At 34.3% G+C, this 18,284-nt stretch overlaps 1 protein-coding gene across 3 annotated transcripts; it reads right to left on the minus strand.

Moving 5' to 3' along the window:
• Positions 1-13,692: 13,692 nt before the first annotated feature.
• Positions 13,693-16,937, minus strand: LOC140014516 (uncharacterized). 3 transcript variants are annotated; one of them, XM_072065448.1, is made up of 4 exons: positions 16,753-16,937; positions 15,141-16,221; positions 14,380-14,558; positions 13,693-14,290 (listed from the first exon to the last, which is right to left on the minus strand). In XM_072065448.1, exons 2-4 carry the CDS (start codon positions 16,216-16,218, stop codon positions 13,703-13,705), a joined length of 1,845 nt encoding a protein of 614 aa, XP_071921549.1. In that variant the 5' UTR covers positions 16,219-16,221; positions 16,753-16,937; the 3' UTR covers positions 13,693-13,702. The 3 variants fall into 3 exon arrangements, with proteins under 3 accessions (XP_071921549.1, XP_071921550.1, XP_071921548.1); XM_072065449.1 differs by having other exon boundaries at positions 14,380-15,227; XM_072065447.1 differs by having other exon boundaries at positions 14,380-16,221.
• Positions 16,938-18,284: the final 1,347 nt, after the last annotated feature.

The following is an 18,284-nucleotide window of genomic DNA, read 5'->3' on the forward strand; positions in this document are numbered from 1 at the left end:
AAAAGTTTTCCAGCTTAGCTACCTATGACTAGAATTTGTGCAATTGAATTAAGCTCAAGATATACAGCTTGACTGGACACAATGCCAAAGGCTACACGGCATGATTAGAAGAAATCAAGATTGATCTATACCTGATGGCATATGCGTTATGGCGGACCTACTAAACAGATCAGAAAAATGAAACACCAGATACAGTATAGGATGTTTTCTCGTTGGATATGGAGATCACAACAATGTTTTCCTACTCAAGTTTGTTTGGGACCTTAAAAAGACGATTCTCCTTCTCAATTGCCAGCAATAAGCTACACCCTCAAAAACTTTTGCCATGTAAAGTCCTTTGTCATGCATATTTGTTACGACATCATACACAGTTCCTATGTACCATTACTTTTGTTAAGGCATCAATCGGGTAGATAACAACAACTTCAATATTAATGGTGTCAGAACTTTAACCCCGAAATATACATATAAGTGAAAAAAAAAGACTTGCTTAAATTCAAAGGCATGCTAACTCATGATCAACTTCTGAATATGCTATATTTGGTTGACAGCAACTATTTCAACACATTTACAAAATAAATATTGAAGTGTCCTCATCCATTAACTACTTGATACAATTCTCGATACTCCAAAACGAATCAAGAACGTGAACCACAAGCCCTGGACTTAGATTAGGATCAACATTTGGAGATGGATGTTTTTAATCTATATTAGACCACTCAAGAAGGATCAAAATGGATAGGACGACGCCACAATCAAATTAAATACTTGATTGATAAGTCGACGAAACACCTTAGACCAACTCTAAAATATTCAAGAACGACTTTCACAAGCTCAAAGAACTATTTCTCACAAAAAAGAGTTCTGAAAATTTCTCAACGAAATTCTTATTCCATATCTTGTCTTCCTTACCAAGGTATAACTAAAGCTTTTATAACTTTTACAAGACTTAAAAACCTAACATGACTATGACTCACCTAACTTTTAAGGCTCAACTATGGTCAACATGACCTTGTCTTTTACCGTCAAGCTAACGACTCAAATAACTCCTTAACTAACACGAGTTAACCAACTAACAATCAACTAATATTGCTAGAATTTAACTAAAACAAACCACACTAAACTAAATAACAATTAAAACTTAAATAAACACTCTAAAACTAAGGAAGGGACGTTGGATTGTTGGACTTTCATTAATCAACTACTTGTATGACTTGAACATAAACCATCGGGTCCTATGCTCGCATCACTACTCAACAAATAAATTTCCATCAAACGACATTATTATTTGTTTAAGTCCAGCTTAACTTTTTTTTTTTCTTTTGACATTCATAACCACTATTGCTGTGTGACAGTACACCAAATTGCCATTTTCTTGAAAATGCTAGCTGAGCAGATAAACATGTCTTCAATATATACTTAATCCAAGATACTTCCCGGAAAACATTTGGCAATCGGGAAGCCGAATTTGACCAATTCTTCATAATCAGGACAATATACGTGATATCCAAGAAATTAATCATTGATAATCTATTTTATTTCAGAGGATAGTTTTTCATCCATCTTGGAACCTACGTGCATAACCTGCCACATAGAGCATACTTTATGGTTAGGTCCCTTCCAGAAAAGTTCAAGTATACTCCAGTTGACTCTTGCGATTATAAATAGGCCAAATAGCATTTATAACTCGAAACCAAGTCTTGAAGAGCGACTTAACTTGTTACAGACTAGAGAGCTTATTCTTGTAATAGAGCTTCCAAGTACGTTACTTTAATCATGGCTTTCTCGCTCAGTTTCTTTGCTTGCTTTTTGGATTCAAGAAGGGTTGCTTGTGAAGTAGATGGAATGGACAGTAACAAAAGCAAGCCAAGCATCGAGGTCGAAGCAAGTGGTACACGAAAATTGGAGAATATATCCAAAGAAGCCCCTATTCCTGGATCATACTTCCCCATAGGATCGGGATTATCTCGATTGTGACCTGGATATTTTACATATAGCTACGTCCAAGGTTTAGCTCATCTGGAAGTAAGCATCTTGCATGTCAGGACCACCAGTTTATGGCAATCTTGGGGGTTCCGAACATATTACTAGTAACTTTTTCGAACAACTCTGCACAGCCGGTGTGTTTATTTATTGATCTGTGGTTAATATGCCGCAGTTTGGATCTCATGTTTAACAGTTTAAGCTTAGCCAACAGACCAAATTGCTTAAGAATGTCAATTTTCGGAGGGACTTGTGATTTGTATTTTGGAAACGTTGCCTTCAGATCCCTTATTTGGTTTGATTTATCTCGATCATTATCCTATTTCTCCATACTTGCCGAATCAGATCGATATGTTTTGTCATTCTTCCCTCTCCTCTTACTTTCTTTAACTCGCTTACCTGGTCTCTACCGTCGGACCGTGGGAGCCTTACCTCTGGTTCTGAGACGTAAACATCTGAATGAAAACCAAATAGAAGTTAATTTTCTTTATTACTTTGCTATCACACAGAAATTGCACTGCCACCCTTCTTTTCATTCAACCAAGATTTTTTTTTTTTTTTTTAGGCAAATAATCAGCTTTTTGGAAAATGGTTATACGAGGCATACGTCCAAGTGTCAACGTAGATTAAGGGGACAAATGCTGTTCTTTTTTTTTTATGTATATAAATGTAAGAATTAATTACAACTGTTCTCGATGAATCCCTGCAAATAATTTTGATAAGCTTTATCACCTATGTACAGTTATCAACCAAAACAGAGTGAATGAAAAGAATGGTTATTGCTGACGGCTCTGTTTGGATTGTAAATTATTTGAGATATTTTTACTGTAGCACTTTTTGTGATGTGATGCATGTGAGATAAAAAGGTAATTGGAAAGATAAAAAGGTGTGTTGAAAATTGTAATAATGATGTAAGTAAATAAATTTTGGCAAATAATCCTCTATCCAATGATTAACTAATAATGATTTACATAGATGTGATGTATGCAATTTTTCCTAATCCAACACAGATTATGAGCATGATATCCCTCATTCAAAACCCTCATCATTCCAAAGTTGGATTAAGGATTGAATTTTATGCCGACTTATTTTTAGACCAACTAGTCCTAATGGTTTCATCGCTAATGATTGCTGGTGAGAGTTTTTTTTTAGTTTTTTAGTTTTTCTTGCTTTTATTGGATTTGTGTTTTTTTTTTTTTTTAGATTTGGTTATCAGTTTCACAATGTAATTCATTTATCAAATTTTCTAATTTGTAGCATTCATTCTTTCAAATCTATTATATTCTTAGCTTTATCTTGTCAAAGCTTACCATAATATGGAAACTTGAAACTATTTACCATAATATCGGAACTCGAAACTATTAATTAGCACATCTGGTGTTGGCATGTTCTTGATGTTGTAGTATTTACTTTTTGAGTTATACTTGCAGTTTCACAATGTAATTTATTTATCAAAATTTCAAATTTGTAGCATTTATTCTTTCAAATCTATTATACCTGTATACATCTGATGTAATTTATGCCAATAGTGAAGAATTAAATAAATTATGATTTTTATCATGGAAAAAAAGGTATAGGCAAAATTTACGTAATGAACAAAAAGAGTAAAAAATTGGTAATTTTGATGTGGCCTTTTTTTTTTCTTTTGCTATTAGCATTAACTGTCTTATTTAACTTAAGATTGTCACATCTTTTTTTAAGATCACCAATTCGGTGACCCCTCAAATATCTATTTTCTTTTTATAAAAGAAAAGCCAATATTATTAATAAACTAGATGGAAATCATTCAACACAATATACTTGACAAAGAAAACTGCAATATAGTAGAAAATACATAGAATATGTCATAGATATATATGATTCGAAAAATCTATACATTTAATAGAGTTACCAAATTAAAAAAATTACACTATGTATCATAAACTAATCCGATCAATTGCACAAACCGGTCAATAAATATATGGGAAAATGATCGGTTTCATCCTTCACATTTCACAAAAATATTCTTTTCGTCCCTCACTTTTAAAATGAAGCAATTTCGTCCTTGAAATTTAAAAACTAAAATTATTACATCCCTGAACCCATATTTCAATCTGAATCAAACCACCAATCAACCTGATTACAAATTTTGGGGATGTAATTGGTAGATCACTTGGTTAACTCAACTTGATATTCATGTAAAATTTAATGAACGTAAAAAGAAAAAAGAAAAAATTATAATATAAAAAAGAAAGATTAATCTTTTCTACATTATCATTGTATACACTGACGGTTTTATGTACCACCATATCATTTTAATTTAAATTTAAACACCAAATTTTATATTTATGATACACATCTAGATTCGCAAGCGGATATACTAACACTGCATGAAAAGATTTATCAAAAAAAAATTTTACTATTCCAAGACAAAGAATGGCCTTTTATGTTATAATTTTTATTTTTTTGGTTTAATAAATGTCATGTGAATACGATGAAATTGACCGGATGATCTATCAATTCTATTTTCGAAATTTATTACTGGGTTATTGGATGCTTTGATTCAAATTGAAAATTAGATTCAGGAATGTAATAGCTTTAATTTTTAAATGTCAGGGAAGAATTTGCTTCATTTTAAAAGTGAGGGACGAAAAAAATATTTTTGCGAAATGTGAGGGATGAAACATGTCATTTTCCCTATATATATATATATATCTATATATGTATGCATGTCTATTATCTCAGATCTTCTATCCAACTGATTCAAACTCAAAGTTGATGCTGAGATTTGATGAGAAGATCCAAAAAATTTCAGATCTAATACATAAATTTGAAAAAAACTTTTAAATACGAGAAATATAACAAAAAATTAAATAAAATTCCCACTATGATAGTTTAGGAAAGAAGAAAGCTCCCATTAGTAAAACACTAAAAAAGACAAAACTGTCACTAAAATATCCTAAAAGTGGCTTTATTAAACATAAAATAAAAACAGAGAAGAAGAGGCCAAGGTCTCCCTCATACGAAGAAAGAACCGCTGGAAATTGAAATTTGAAAGTAGAAAAAAGACAGAGACAACGGATAGGTACCTCTTAACTTGGTAGCGAAGGTAATTGCATACGAAATGAGTCACCAACGATATTTCTATCATCCGGGAAATAAAGGAAAATATCTCTTGATTGATTGATTGAGAGTGCGTTGTAACGTACTTCGAAATCATTGAACAACGTGTGGTCTAGTCCAAGAAGAATTTGGAATTCTCTCAGGAAATTGTTTGAGCAAGCGGGACTCGGGGCACGGCCAGACGGTTTTGGTCATTATCAACTGCGCGTAATTTTTTTTGTACATCGTGTAACTTTTTTTGTACATCGCTCTAACTTTAGAGCAAATTTTTGTGAGACCCACACATAACATGGAAATCGAGTTACAACTTGTAATCTCAGCCGCACAAATTTTTGAGGCCAAATCATGGCCATTAACCGATCAGGACGGTTGCGTTGCCCCTGCCCCATTTCCGAGCAAGCGACCTTCCTCAGCAGTGCCCAATGATTATTCACCAATAAGTACGTGAGGACCAAGAAATGTTGAATATTCAACTTGTTCCCCTTCCTTTGGGGATACCCAGCTTGCCGCGTCAGATGCTTAGTCAATGTTGAATTTTTTTACTATAAATAGAGAAACAACATTCGACCTCGTCACATCAGTTTGAAGAAATTAAGCAGCACTGTACTGCTACTACTAAAAATTCATCAATTTCATCTTTGAGCTTGAGCGAAAAAACGATTACCATGGCTTTCTTGTCCTCCTTTGTTGCTTGCTTTTCGTATTCTAGAAGGGTTGGGTGCGAAGGAGAAGATGGGAGCAGTCAAAACAAGTCCAGCAAGGTGCAAAAAAGTGGTTCAGAGAAAATGAAGAAAAAGTCCGATGCCGCCCCAATTCCGTTGTCGTACTTTCCCGTTGGAAGCCGATCATCTCTATTATAGATCCATAATTAAGTCAAGAAATTTGCTGAATCTGCGCCATTACTTACTTCTTCGATTGTTCTTGCGAGGGACTCTGTCCATATCTTGATGAGGGGTTGAATGACTCTCCTCTTGGGTCGAGACTGATTAATTTTGTTCATTCTTGGGGATTATGGAGATTGACTGCAAATTGATTTCAAGTTATGGTGTTTTTCTTGCCTACTTTAGGTGCCTCGCCAAATGACTTGATATGTTATTTGGGATTAATTTACCATAATTAATATCCCATCAGGGCAAAATATTGAGGTGAAATTATACTCTCCTTTCGCCTTGAACCAGCACATATGGCAACAGAGGGACAGTTAGGGGTATCCTATTCCAGTTTCTCAATTTGTCACATGAAGTTGTGATTTTGTCGAATCCAGATTTTATGTGTAAAAGTCGGATTTGATTTTCCATCTCAGTACAAATATGTTACCTAAGCATTTTGACTGTCAACTGATTTTAGATTACCTTGTCTTAGGCTTAGATATCGTGCATTGAGTTTCTATTTAAGTTGACGTTAATTACTATTGTCATCCAATAGTTGTAATATGGTTTAAACGAAATTGTTATGCAAATTCTAAAAAGGTAATCATTAATTAATCCCTTAAATGATTTAATTGAGTTTGTAAAATATGAACGTCCATGGGAAATTTTATCAGATTGTCATTTTCTATCAAAAATTTTTTACGTTTTTCATGAATAGATTTTTCAATCGCATTTTTATTTTACATGTATTAAATCGTTACAATACATTTTTCTACAAAAACTTTCAAAAATAACAATCCAAACGGGCTGGCCCCAAAAGAAGTTTTGAATTGCCAAAAATCAGTTAGTATTAGGTCATGTAGCCTTTTGCGTTCGTCAAGATACGAAAAAGAAGTTGTTCTTGGCACGGCTTCATCGAAGATGGGCGGCAGCAGCAAGGCTCATGGCTTGCTTCTGAATGTTATATTATTTCATGTTGACATTTAGGATTGTGGGGAGGGATAAATCTAAATTAAATGTGTTTACGAATTAATTACTCAGCATTAAACCACATCATGTTTGAAATTCCAAACCAAGCACAAATTAAACGGCAGCTGCCTAGCTAAGTCCACAAATTGCATATTTTTCAAACTGTCGCTATTAACTCTGCACTGTTTCTGCTTATGATCTCTGAAAATAGAGCCGAAAATTTGACCAATTCTCCATGATCAGGACAAATACGTAATGGCCAAGAAATTAATCATCGATAAGATATTTGATTCAATTAATAAGTCGTGCTCTCCAATTAAGCTGCCAAATTTAAGTAATATATAAAGTGGCAAAACAGCCTCTGACTCTTTGGGCTGTAATTTATCCCAATTTTCATTGCTTCCTGAAAAAGGCAAACGAATCTGAATGGAATGGAGTATAAAATTGACAGGTTTTTCTCTCTTTGACCAACATATATGATGTATCACTTCATGATAACGACCGGGGTAGAAGTTATCCTTAATTTCATTGTATTGTTTAAGCTCTTAAATAAGTTAATGTGTAATTATTTAGTCATTCTGTCAATTTCTACTGTATCATCTAAACTGAATGGAAGTACAAAATTATGCGCCAACAAAAAAAAAAAACAAAGGACGAGAAAACGAGTAAAAGGATCAAATCACCATATTTCTTGTCATTCTGTTAGTTCAAACAGCAAAAATTGACCCAAAAGCTTGTACATTAACTTGTTGAGGGACCTAAACAATACATAGTATAGTTTTGGGGATAAAAGTGTGTAAAGTCGCCAAATATCCTCATAATATCAAGAATTTTTCCACATCTGTTAACATACACTCAATATATATATATATATATATATATATAATGAGATTGCTGGAATTCGTGAAAAATTGTAGTGTGATACCCACACACACCCTTACACGTATTGTCTAGATGTTTTTCTGATTCAATTCCACTATTCTTTTTTTTTTTTACTAAACAAACACATTATTGTCCTTTTGATCACATTGTAAAGGTTTGTTTGGACAGAGGATTATTTGCCAAAATTTATTTGCTTACATCACCATTACAATTTCCAACACACATTTTTATCTTCCAAATTACCTTTTTATCTCACATACATCACATCACAAAAAGTGCTAAAGTAAAAATATCTCAAATAATTTACAATCCAAACAGAGCTGTTGAATACCTGTTAGACAAACTGCAGTATGAAAAATAGTTTTTTCATAGATGAGCAAAATGATATGTGAATTTATGATTTTCAGTAAATTTTTTGAGCAAACAAATCAGTCAAAACAATCACGATTACTTAATAGCAAAGGATGTTGAGGGACCCTCAAAAGCTTTCAGTTATTGCGCGGTAATTGCGGACTAAATCAGGAGTGATAACGACTTCTATTCTTCCTCAATCAAAACGCTGGACTAATTAAGTACTAATTACTTTATTAAACGTTCTTTAGAAATTCTAATCATTGCATGGGGCCAGCCCAACAAATTAAAGGATTGACACAGTTAATGCCTGGCCACTGATTAGTAGCCGAATGTTGTGAGTGTGTTTGGATGGTAAATTATTCGAGATAATTTTGTGAAAAAGTACTGTAGCACTTTTTTGATACGATGTATGTATGTGAGATAAAAAGGTGATTAAAAAATATATTGATGATGCAAGTAAATCAGTGTGTGTAAATAAACTATAATATATATCTTCGGAAGAAGAAATAAGTCATATGAGCTTTAAACTGACTGTTACAAGTCTTTGAAACTGATGGTTGAATCATCCATCTAAGTTTTAAATTTTAACTGAACTGACAGTGACCTGAATCCTACTGCTCAGTTTAGTTTTTCAAGTTATACAATTTTGACCGAGGTTAGGTTTGTTCTTTAATTGCCTTATTTTCTTTCTTGTGTTTTTGTTTTCTAAAATCTTTTAAAAACTCATTATTTTTTTTTTGTTGATCGTTCAACTAAAAAGTTTAGCGACAGTAGTATCTAACGTCTGACATCTCTATTCTCTATCAAGAGGTCCTCTCAATCCAATGACTTGAGAACCTGCGACACGTCTAGGTTTGGGACAAGTAGGATTAAGGTTTATGTTCGATTATCTGATTATTGTATATTTTACATGATTTAATAAAATTAATTTGTTATACATGTAAATTTTGTTTATACACATCAACTCAATATACCAATATGACATTGACTTTAAACGTATACTAACTTCTAAAAAAAAAATACAACAACATAAATAGTTGCCAGTCAAACTACACATTTAAAAAACGTAAAATTAAACTCTAAATTCTAGAATTTTTTTTTTAATTTGAAATTTCAAAACAATGCGTGGCCTGGTCCACAATTTCGATTATTACTCCTAGAAAGAGTCACCAGTGAAGCTATACCTTAAGGATTAAGTACCTGACTAAGGTACCAAAAATGTCTGGATTCAGTTGATCTAGGAATTCCCAGGAAGCTGCAATAAGAAACTATTGTACATGCGATTGCACCAGTTCTTGGAAGTGTAACGGCCAAGAAGTCTTGGATGTGATCCATCATGTCTTTTCAGGCATTGGGGATGTTTCCCAGATGCCACGTTCACAAAATACAACCAGCTCGGTCTGGAGCTGTGACTATAAATAGAGGAAACAACACCAGAGTAAAGCATCAGCGGAAACAAGAACCATTTTTTGCTGCAAGCAGTACTAAATTACGACTCAGTTTCTCGTATACTCACTACTCTCCATTAGCTAGAGTATACTACTAGGGATTTCATATATAAAAAGCTTCTTTGACAAACATGGCTTTCTTGTCCAGCTTCTTCGCTTGCTTCTCTGATTCCCACAAGGTTGCTTGTGAAGGTGATGGTCATATGACTAGCAGCAGCCACCCCAAGCCAGGCAAGACGCAAAAAGGTAGTGAAGACAAATCGAAGAACAAATCTGAAGGTGCCCCAATTCCCATGTCATACTTCCCCATTGGAAGTGGACTATCTCGACTATAAATTCATCCAGATAGCTCGGTCTTTACTTAGAAGCATGGATTTGCTATCCAGTCCGATTTGCTTAGTGGGATTGATTCATTCATTCTTTTATGTGTCAGAATTGTATCTTGATGTTGATGTATTGTTTTGAGGGGTGAATATAAAAATTGGAGTTATTTGCAGTTATGGAATATACAGGGTTCATTTAGTTTCAGATTGCATTTTATTATTGTCATCTGTTATTTTGGCTTTTCTTTCGGCACACAGTTGAGAGGCTCAGCCAAAAACAATTATGAAACCCCTTTTAATCAGCACATGATCAGCCAATGAGGCCTTGGTCTTGTGTTTATGACAATCAAGGAGGTGTACGGATGAGAATGAACAAATGGAGTGACGTTCTGAGGCAGCTATAAATACAGTAGTATCTGTTCTGAGACCTTCTTGGCTCTCTGAAGGTTCTTGTAGTTAAGCTATTGATGATAAGGCTAAGGATTGGATTGTTGCACTATCAATAGATCCTAACTCTCTACCTGAATTTGCTGCCAAGCGGGATATTCTCGGATACAAAGGAAGGATCTATATTGTGGATCATTTGGTGAGCTGAGAAGTCAAAAATTTCTCCTGAGACAATCTTGCTAGGAGAGAAATCATGAGGAAAATGCAGAAGGTGGGACAGGTAATGGCTTGAGTATTGAAGATGCTACATAGGAAGTTGTTGCAGTCATCCATTCCCAGTTGAAGAATTCCAGATTAATCCTGCTGATTAGGATTGTTTTGTGGGGCGAACATTGCTATGATCATAACGATAGAATTCGCTGACATGGCATTGCAGCTAGTTAGAATTAGACATATTGTATATGGTATTGAGTGGAAGCAAAGTCAGTTAGAACTCTTCTGAATTCTTGCCCCAGTTCTTTCTTCCTATTCTTCTTTACTCTTTTCTGTTTGATTCGTTTCCAGCTCTCAATCATTACACTATCAATTAATACACATGATCGTTAACTATCTTTTTAGTTCACATACATTACATTTCAAAAAAAATGTTACAATAATTTTTCTCCAAAAAATACGATTCAATGGGGCTGTTAGTTTTCTGATCAGCATTTGTCAGGAAGAAGAAATAAGTGAAATGTGCTTTAAATGACTGAACAAGTCTTTAAAACTGATAATTGGTTGAATGATCCCTCCTCCAAGACTGAAGTTTTTAACTAAACTGACTAAAACCTGAATCGCATACTACGCATGAAATGACAATCAAAGAAAGGGCACTATTCAGTTTGCGCGGAGATTGGTGAATACATGGCACATCCTAGTCAAAGTCAAACCACGCAGTTAATTGGCTATCTTAATTTCTTTGACATTTCTTACTTATGCGCGTAGCTTTTTAATCCACAATGCACAATTTGAAATTAGTAATTCCTAAATGTCACTGTTAAATACAAAAGACAACTCAAAATGATGTCAACATATACAACTACTTTTTTCTTAATTGGACCAAGTTTTGAGCCTTACAATTTTGACCCAGGTTATAGGTTTCTTTTTCTTGACTTGTTCCTTCCTTTTTCCTTTTCATTGGTTGAATAGACCATCTGAGATCAGCTAAAATGTCAAACCTTTGGCGTCTCCTCAATCCTATGACTTTGACAACATAAGACACGTATCTATATAGTAGCCAGTCAAACCAGAGTCACAATTGAACGTGATGAATCGTGGAGTTCCTTGAAATTTCATAAGCAATCCGTGGCCTAGTCCAGAATTGGAGTGTTACTCCGAGTTGTAGAATGAGTCATCGTTAAAGCTATTACTTGAAAGGTACCTGAGGCAACATAACTGTCCGGAATCAGTTGATCGAGAGGTTACCTACCAGGAAGTTGCGAGAAGAAACCACTGTTCTGGCAATAATTAGGTACGTAATGGCCAAGAAATCTTGGATAAGTCATTTCTGGCATTCGGGGATGTTTCGTAGCTGCCACATTCACAAAATACATATGAGCTGTGACTATAAATAGAGGAAACAACACGAGAGTAAAGCATCAGCGGAAAGAGCAACAATTTTTTGCAGCAAGCAGTACTAAATTACGACTCAGTTTCTCGTATATTCACCCCATTAGCTAGAGTATACTGCTAGGGATTTCATATATAAAAAGCTTCTTTGATAAACATGGCTCTCTTGTCCAGCTTCTTCGCTTGCTTCTCAGATTCCCATAAGGTTGCTTGCGAAGGTGATGATCATATGATAAGCTGCAGCCACCACAAGGCAAGCAAGGAGCTGCAAAAGGGTAGTGATCAAGAAAAATTGAAGAGCAAGTCCAAAGGTGCCCCAATTCCCATGTCATACTTCCCCATCGGGAGTGGATTATCTCGATTATAGATCCGCCTGTTTCAGCCTGATCAGAGCTAGGTCTTGCCAAGTTAGCTAGTTGGAAGCATTGATTTGTTATCCAGTATGATTTGTTTAGTGGGATTGATTCACTCATTCGTTTATGTGTCGGAAATGTAGGTTGCTGTAGACTAATTAACAAAGCCTTTGTTATTCATGTAATGTTTTGACAGGTGAATATGAAGACTGAAATTGTTTGCAGTTAATACACAAGGTTCATTAAGTTTGCGACTTGTTTTCTTTCTTTGTTTTCTTTTTGTTAGGGTTAGTCCCGAGCAAATAAATCAAATAGAGAAATAAAGCAAACGCAAACAAATCAAACAGAGAAATAAGCAAATAAATCAAATAGAGAAATACAAAAATTTTACGTGGTTCGATCCAATTGACCTACGTCCACTTGTGATACGTGGTTCGGTTCAATTGACCTACGTCTACATGCGATACATCCACATGCGAAGTGTGATTCGGTTTTCGTGATTCGGTCCAATTGACTTAACCTACATCCACGTACATCGTGCGATACGTGGTTCGATTTCAATCCAATTGACCTACGTTCACATGCGATATATCCACGTGCGAAACATTAGCAAATTAACTATAACAGAAAGAGAGTACGAAAGAGAAAGTACAAAACTTAGAAAATAATTCTAAGATTCAAAAGGCACCTAAAATTGAATACACAAAAGAATCTAAATAGTATAAATTGCTTAACAGTCCAAATGTTCATAACCTACTCTTTTGATTTGATACCTAACCAAAACTTCTTTTAAACCGAGATTTGATACCTAACCAAAATTTCTTTTAGACCGAGACATGAGCCCTACCCGTAAAGCTCTCTTCAAATAGTGTCTATGGCCCTTGAACTAGTGCTTTTAGCACATTTAAATTCAGTTAAATTCACTATATTTATAACCACTAAAAGGAGATACTCTCTATAAAACTTTTGATGTGAAATACAAAGAGAAACTAAAATTTTTTTTTTCCTAACACAATAGTTGAGGGCTCAGCCAAAGACAATGAACCAAAAAACAGCTTTAAATTAGCACACACGATCAGCCAATGAGGCCTTGATCTTGTGCCTTCAGTATTAGACTATAAGTATAATGCGTGCTCGAATTTGAATTTTTCATCAAATCTTTCAATTCAATTCAAAGATTGACAACAATCCTTGAAAATATATTATGTTTAAAATCTTTGTTTCGAATGTGCTCTTTTTTCTTAGTTAGTTATGATGATAAGGATATTTGTGCTCAGGGACGGAGCCAGAAATTTATTTTTGGGGGGGCTGAAGTGTATTAAAAAATTTTTTTTGTGACGAAATAATATATTTAATAAGTAAAATTTAGAATCAATAATTATAAAAATAATAAAAACATATAATTATACATACCCAAAAATTTGTTATTGATTAACACTTGAAGTATTGGTAGTTGTTGCACTCGAATAACGAAGAGGAGGCAATTGCATTCTGCGAGTCTTCATCCGTTGAAAACGCTGCAATATTTGCTCATTTTCAATTGTTGCAAAAATATCCTTCTCGATGTATACAACCAGACAGTCATTCATCCACTCGTCTCCCATTTTGTTGCGCAAATCAGTCTTGACAATATTCATTGCAGAAAATACTCTTTCAACAGAAGCAGTCGCAACTGGTAGAACTAATGCCAACTGGATCAGATGATAAACCAATGGAAAAACTGTATTTTTACCAGTTTTAACCATTTGTTGAGCAAGACTTCCCAAATCTCCAACTTCTGAAAATTGAGGATCGCGTTGCACATTATAAATATAATTTCGAAGTTGAGACTCAAGATATAAATAATCGTTACTTGAGAAGTCTTCAGGATATAAATCAGCAAGACGGAGTAGTTTCTGCACATTGAATTGAGAGAAAGAACTTTTTGGATCAAGACATGCTATGCAACTAAGCAATTCCGTGCTAACTTCCGAGAAACGATTATTCATCTCTTGTATAATTAAATCAACAACCTGACATCACAACAATAATAAAATTAATAACTAAGAAAATCTGCTAACAAGTAACAAATGTAATGAAATAATAATTTCAAAAATAATACCTCACAAAAAATTTCCACGCGATAATGATGAAAATTAGTGATGGTTTGACCTCTGCGATTGCGCCTGGCATTGCCACGGATTGCTATACTGTCTTCCATATCAATCACGGGAATCATATTCAACTCACAAAAATTGTTGACTTCATCTAAAATTATTTGCCATCCCTCTTCCCTAAAGTCTTGCAATTGAGATTTCATAGTATCAATCAAACTCATGGCTTGGACAATATTTTGATCCCTTTGTTGCAAAACAAGTGACAAGTCATTTGTGATTCCCAATAAATACTTCATCAGGTGCAATGCAAAAACAAACTCATAATCATTCATTCTATCAATCAAACCCCTGGCCATACCTCTATTGTCAGAAGTGATGGCATCATCTTGTATATTTCCCAATATTTCAATCACCGAAGCCCACATAGAGGATAGACGAAGTAATGTTAGATAGTGTGATCCCCAACGAGTATCCCCTGATCTTGCTAAACTAGTTTCTTGATTTTTGCCTTTTCCACTAATAATATCTCCACTGTCTAAAAGTGTAACAATCTTATCATATTCTATTTGTCTTAATTGATCTCTCCTTTTACATGATGCTCCAGTTAAATTGACAATCATAGAGACATAGACAAAGAATTCACTGACAATGATATTTCCCTTAGCAACAGCAACAATAACTAACTGGAGTTGGTGAGCAAAATAGTGAATATACATCGCATAGGAATTTTCTTGTAATATAAGGGCCTTCAAACCATTGAACTCACCTCGCATATTTGAAGCTCCATCATATCCTTGACCTCTCAATTTGGATAATGATAATCCGTGTTGCGCGAATAAAGAATCAATTGCATCTTTCAAACAAAGAGATGTGGTGTCAGACACATGTACAATTGCAAGGAAACGTTCAATCACACGCCCTTCTTTGTTCACATATCTCAAAACAACTCCCATTTGCTCTTTCACTGAACTGTCTCGAGACTCATCAACTATTAGGGAAAAATAATTGTCTCCAATATCATTGATTATAACACTTATGATCTCTGAGGCACAAGCATGTGCCCGATCTTTTTGAATCATTGGAGAAGTTAGTTGATTATTTGCAGGAGCATTTTGATTTACAACCTCAAAAATCTCAGTATTTCGCTGGCTATACCACTCAAACAATTCAAGAAAATTGCATCTATTTGAAGAGCTAGTTGACTCATCATTTCCACGAAAAGCCAATCCTTGCTTCAAAAGAAAGCGGGTCACATCCAGAGCAGCAGTTAAACGGGTGCGATATGCAATATCTATTTCGCGCCCACAAGATCGTAGCACATTTGACACACTATGCCTTTGATCTTGAAAACTTTCAAACTGTATTCTAGCATCATTATGGCAACTATTCACAGCTCCAATATGTTCATTAAATCTTTCCATTGCCTTTTTCCAATTATTGAATCCCGTTTTTGTAAAGGCATCCTCTGCATATCGACCTCCCTTATTTTGTGTTTTGAAAAGAAAGCACCAAAAGCAAAACGCCGCATCTTTCGATATGCTATACTCTAACCATACAAACTTTTGATACCAACTATCTTGGAAACTTCTATGTTGTTTACCAAATGATGTTTTTGGATACATATGGCCAATCGGTTGGCAAGATCCCCTAGTCAAATACTCTCTTCGGACATGGTCTCGAAGAGAAATATCAAATTTCTCAACTGATTTTCGTAATCCCGGATCACTAACAATATCATTTAAATTCAATTCCACACAAGATTGATTTTGAACTGGTTCACTAATATTAGGCTCATTTGAAGATTCACCACTACGGACTCGTTTAGGTTTAAAGAATCTCTCCATTTTCTGTCACAATTAAATAATTGTGGTTAAATTCAATAAAATTATGCAATTCAATAATCAATTAATTTAAAATTCATATAAATAATTCTTTAATTTAATAATAAATTCATATTACTTATATTTCTCAATTTATAAAATTCATTATATAAAATTATCAAAAAGTTAAAATAAGGTACAACTAAATACCCATATAATCTCTAATTCAATCTCATAAAATTTTGAATTTATATTTACATTCAAAATTTCTAATTCACATAATTAATTCTTAAAATTTCAAATATAAAACTAACAAAATTTTAAAAACTAAATACAACCTAAAATCTATACAATTTCTAAACTAATTTCTAATTTAAATTTAATATCATTAAATTTTTTAATGTAATCTTTCAAATTCTTAAATTACATTAACATAAACTAAATAAAAATTAATCTTAATCAAATTAATATCAAGATACTCAAAATTCAAAAATAATTTAAACATATAATTAACAAAAATATAAAGATGAATATTGTAATTTAAACCAAAAAACTAACCTAAAAGATTTATGTGAATGGAATGGTGGAGAGTTGGAGTCTTGGAGCCTTGAATTGAAGGCTTGAAGCAGGATGGTAGAATCTCAACTGAAGCTTCTTGGAGTTCTTGGAGCCTGGCGTCTTCTTCTTGGAGTTGGAGTCTTGTTTGCCCTTTGGCACTGGCGGCGTGCTTTTGCATCAGATGAAGCCTTGTATTTTTTTTCCCCTCATTATACAAAACGACGTCGTTCCACTAAAAGTGAAACGACGTCGTTTTGTATTTAGAGGGCAAAAAAAAAAATTCAAAATGAAATGGGTCATCTTCTTCCTCAGCAGTCAGCACGGCAGCGGCTTTCCAGCTCTTCTTCACTTCCTCTGCAGCATTCATGGAGCCATGGAGGATGGTAGATCTGGATCACCGTGGGGGGGCTGGGCTGGGCTGGGCTGGCCGCCGGAATCCCCTATATATAGGGGGTTTTCCGGCGGCTTGGGGGGGCTTAAGCCCCCACTTAAATCCGTGGCTGTTTGTGCTAATGTTAGCTTATATGCCTTAGGCATTTTGTTGGATGAGGAATCTCTTGTTCCTTCGTGTCATTGAACACGTGTTGTACATATGATGGCCTTTGCTCGAATTGTAAATTCTCTTTTTATAGATCAATGCAAGTAAATTAACGTTTCGAAAAAAAAAAAATTCAAATGCAGTCTAAACTAATTTCTCTCGTATCAAATGTCATGGGACCAAGTCAACAAGAACAGTGATCTATCCGCCGCTCAATCTTCATTGGAGACGTGTACTATCTTTCTTCTTTACTTACTTTTGTCGCACTCAAACACATCAGCTGACAGCTAGTCACAGCCAGAACCATGAACCAAAGAACAAAGAACAAGTGAATCACGCCTTTTTCCTCAGTATCTTCCATGCCTCGCTCCTCGTCATTATTTACCGTACATCAGGACCACAGCAACCCTCCATTTGTTTCAATTGTTTTATTATCTTAGCCTCTGTTTGGATTCAAGGGTTTTTCAAAAATTAATTTTTTAAATATTATTAAAATTTTTTAAAAATACTTTAAAAAGTAGTCTAAATTTTTTTAATGTTTAAAAAATATCTTAAAATATATTCTAAAAACTATTTTACTGTTAAATATCCCAAAATATTTTCTGAAATATATTATAAAAATTCTACTACAGTGAAATTTTTCAAAAATACCCTCAAAAATAGCTAATCCAAATGGAATTTTTAATCTGTTCACCTAGCAAAAAAAAAAATATTCAAGTTGAATTATTTTAAGCATGCACTTTAAATGTCAATATTGTCTTGTTGCACGTTGTGCAACAATTGGAATTGTTTTCGATTAACACGTCTTCCTGGCTAAATTGAAAATGACTTGGGCCATGCTTGGATTGCTTGTTTCCGTCGGAAAATATTGTCGTTTTCCGTGATCACATTTCCCTATCACCTTTTTCCCTCACATATATCAAATCGCTACAGTAATTTTTTCTTGAAAAATGACGGAAAATGCAATCCAAACACAACCTATTGGCGCTGGAGA

Source organism: Coffea arabica, chromosome 9e (genome assembly GCF_036785885.1).
Source record: "Coffea arabica cultivar ET-39 chromosome 9e, Coffea Arabica ET-39 HiFi, whole genome shotgun sequence".
NCBI classification, from domain to species: domain Eukaryota; kingdom Viridiplantae; phylum Streptophyta; class Magnoliopsida; order Gentianales; family Rubiaceae; genus Coffea; species Coffea arabica.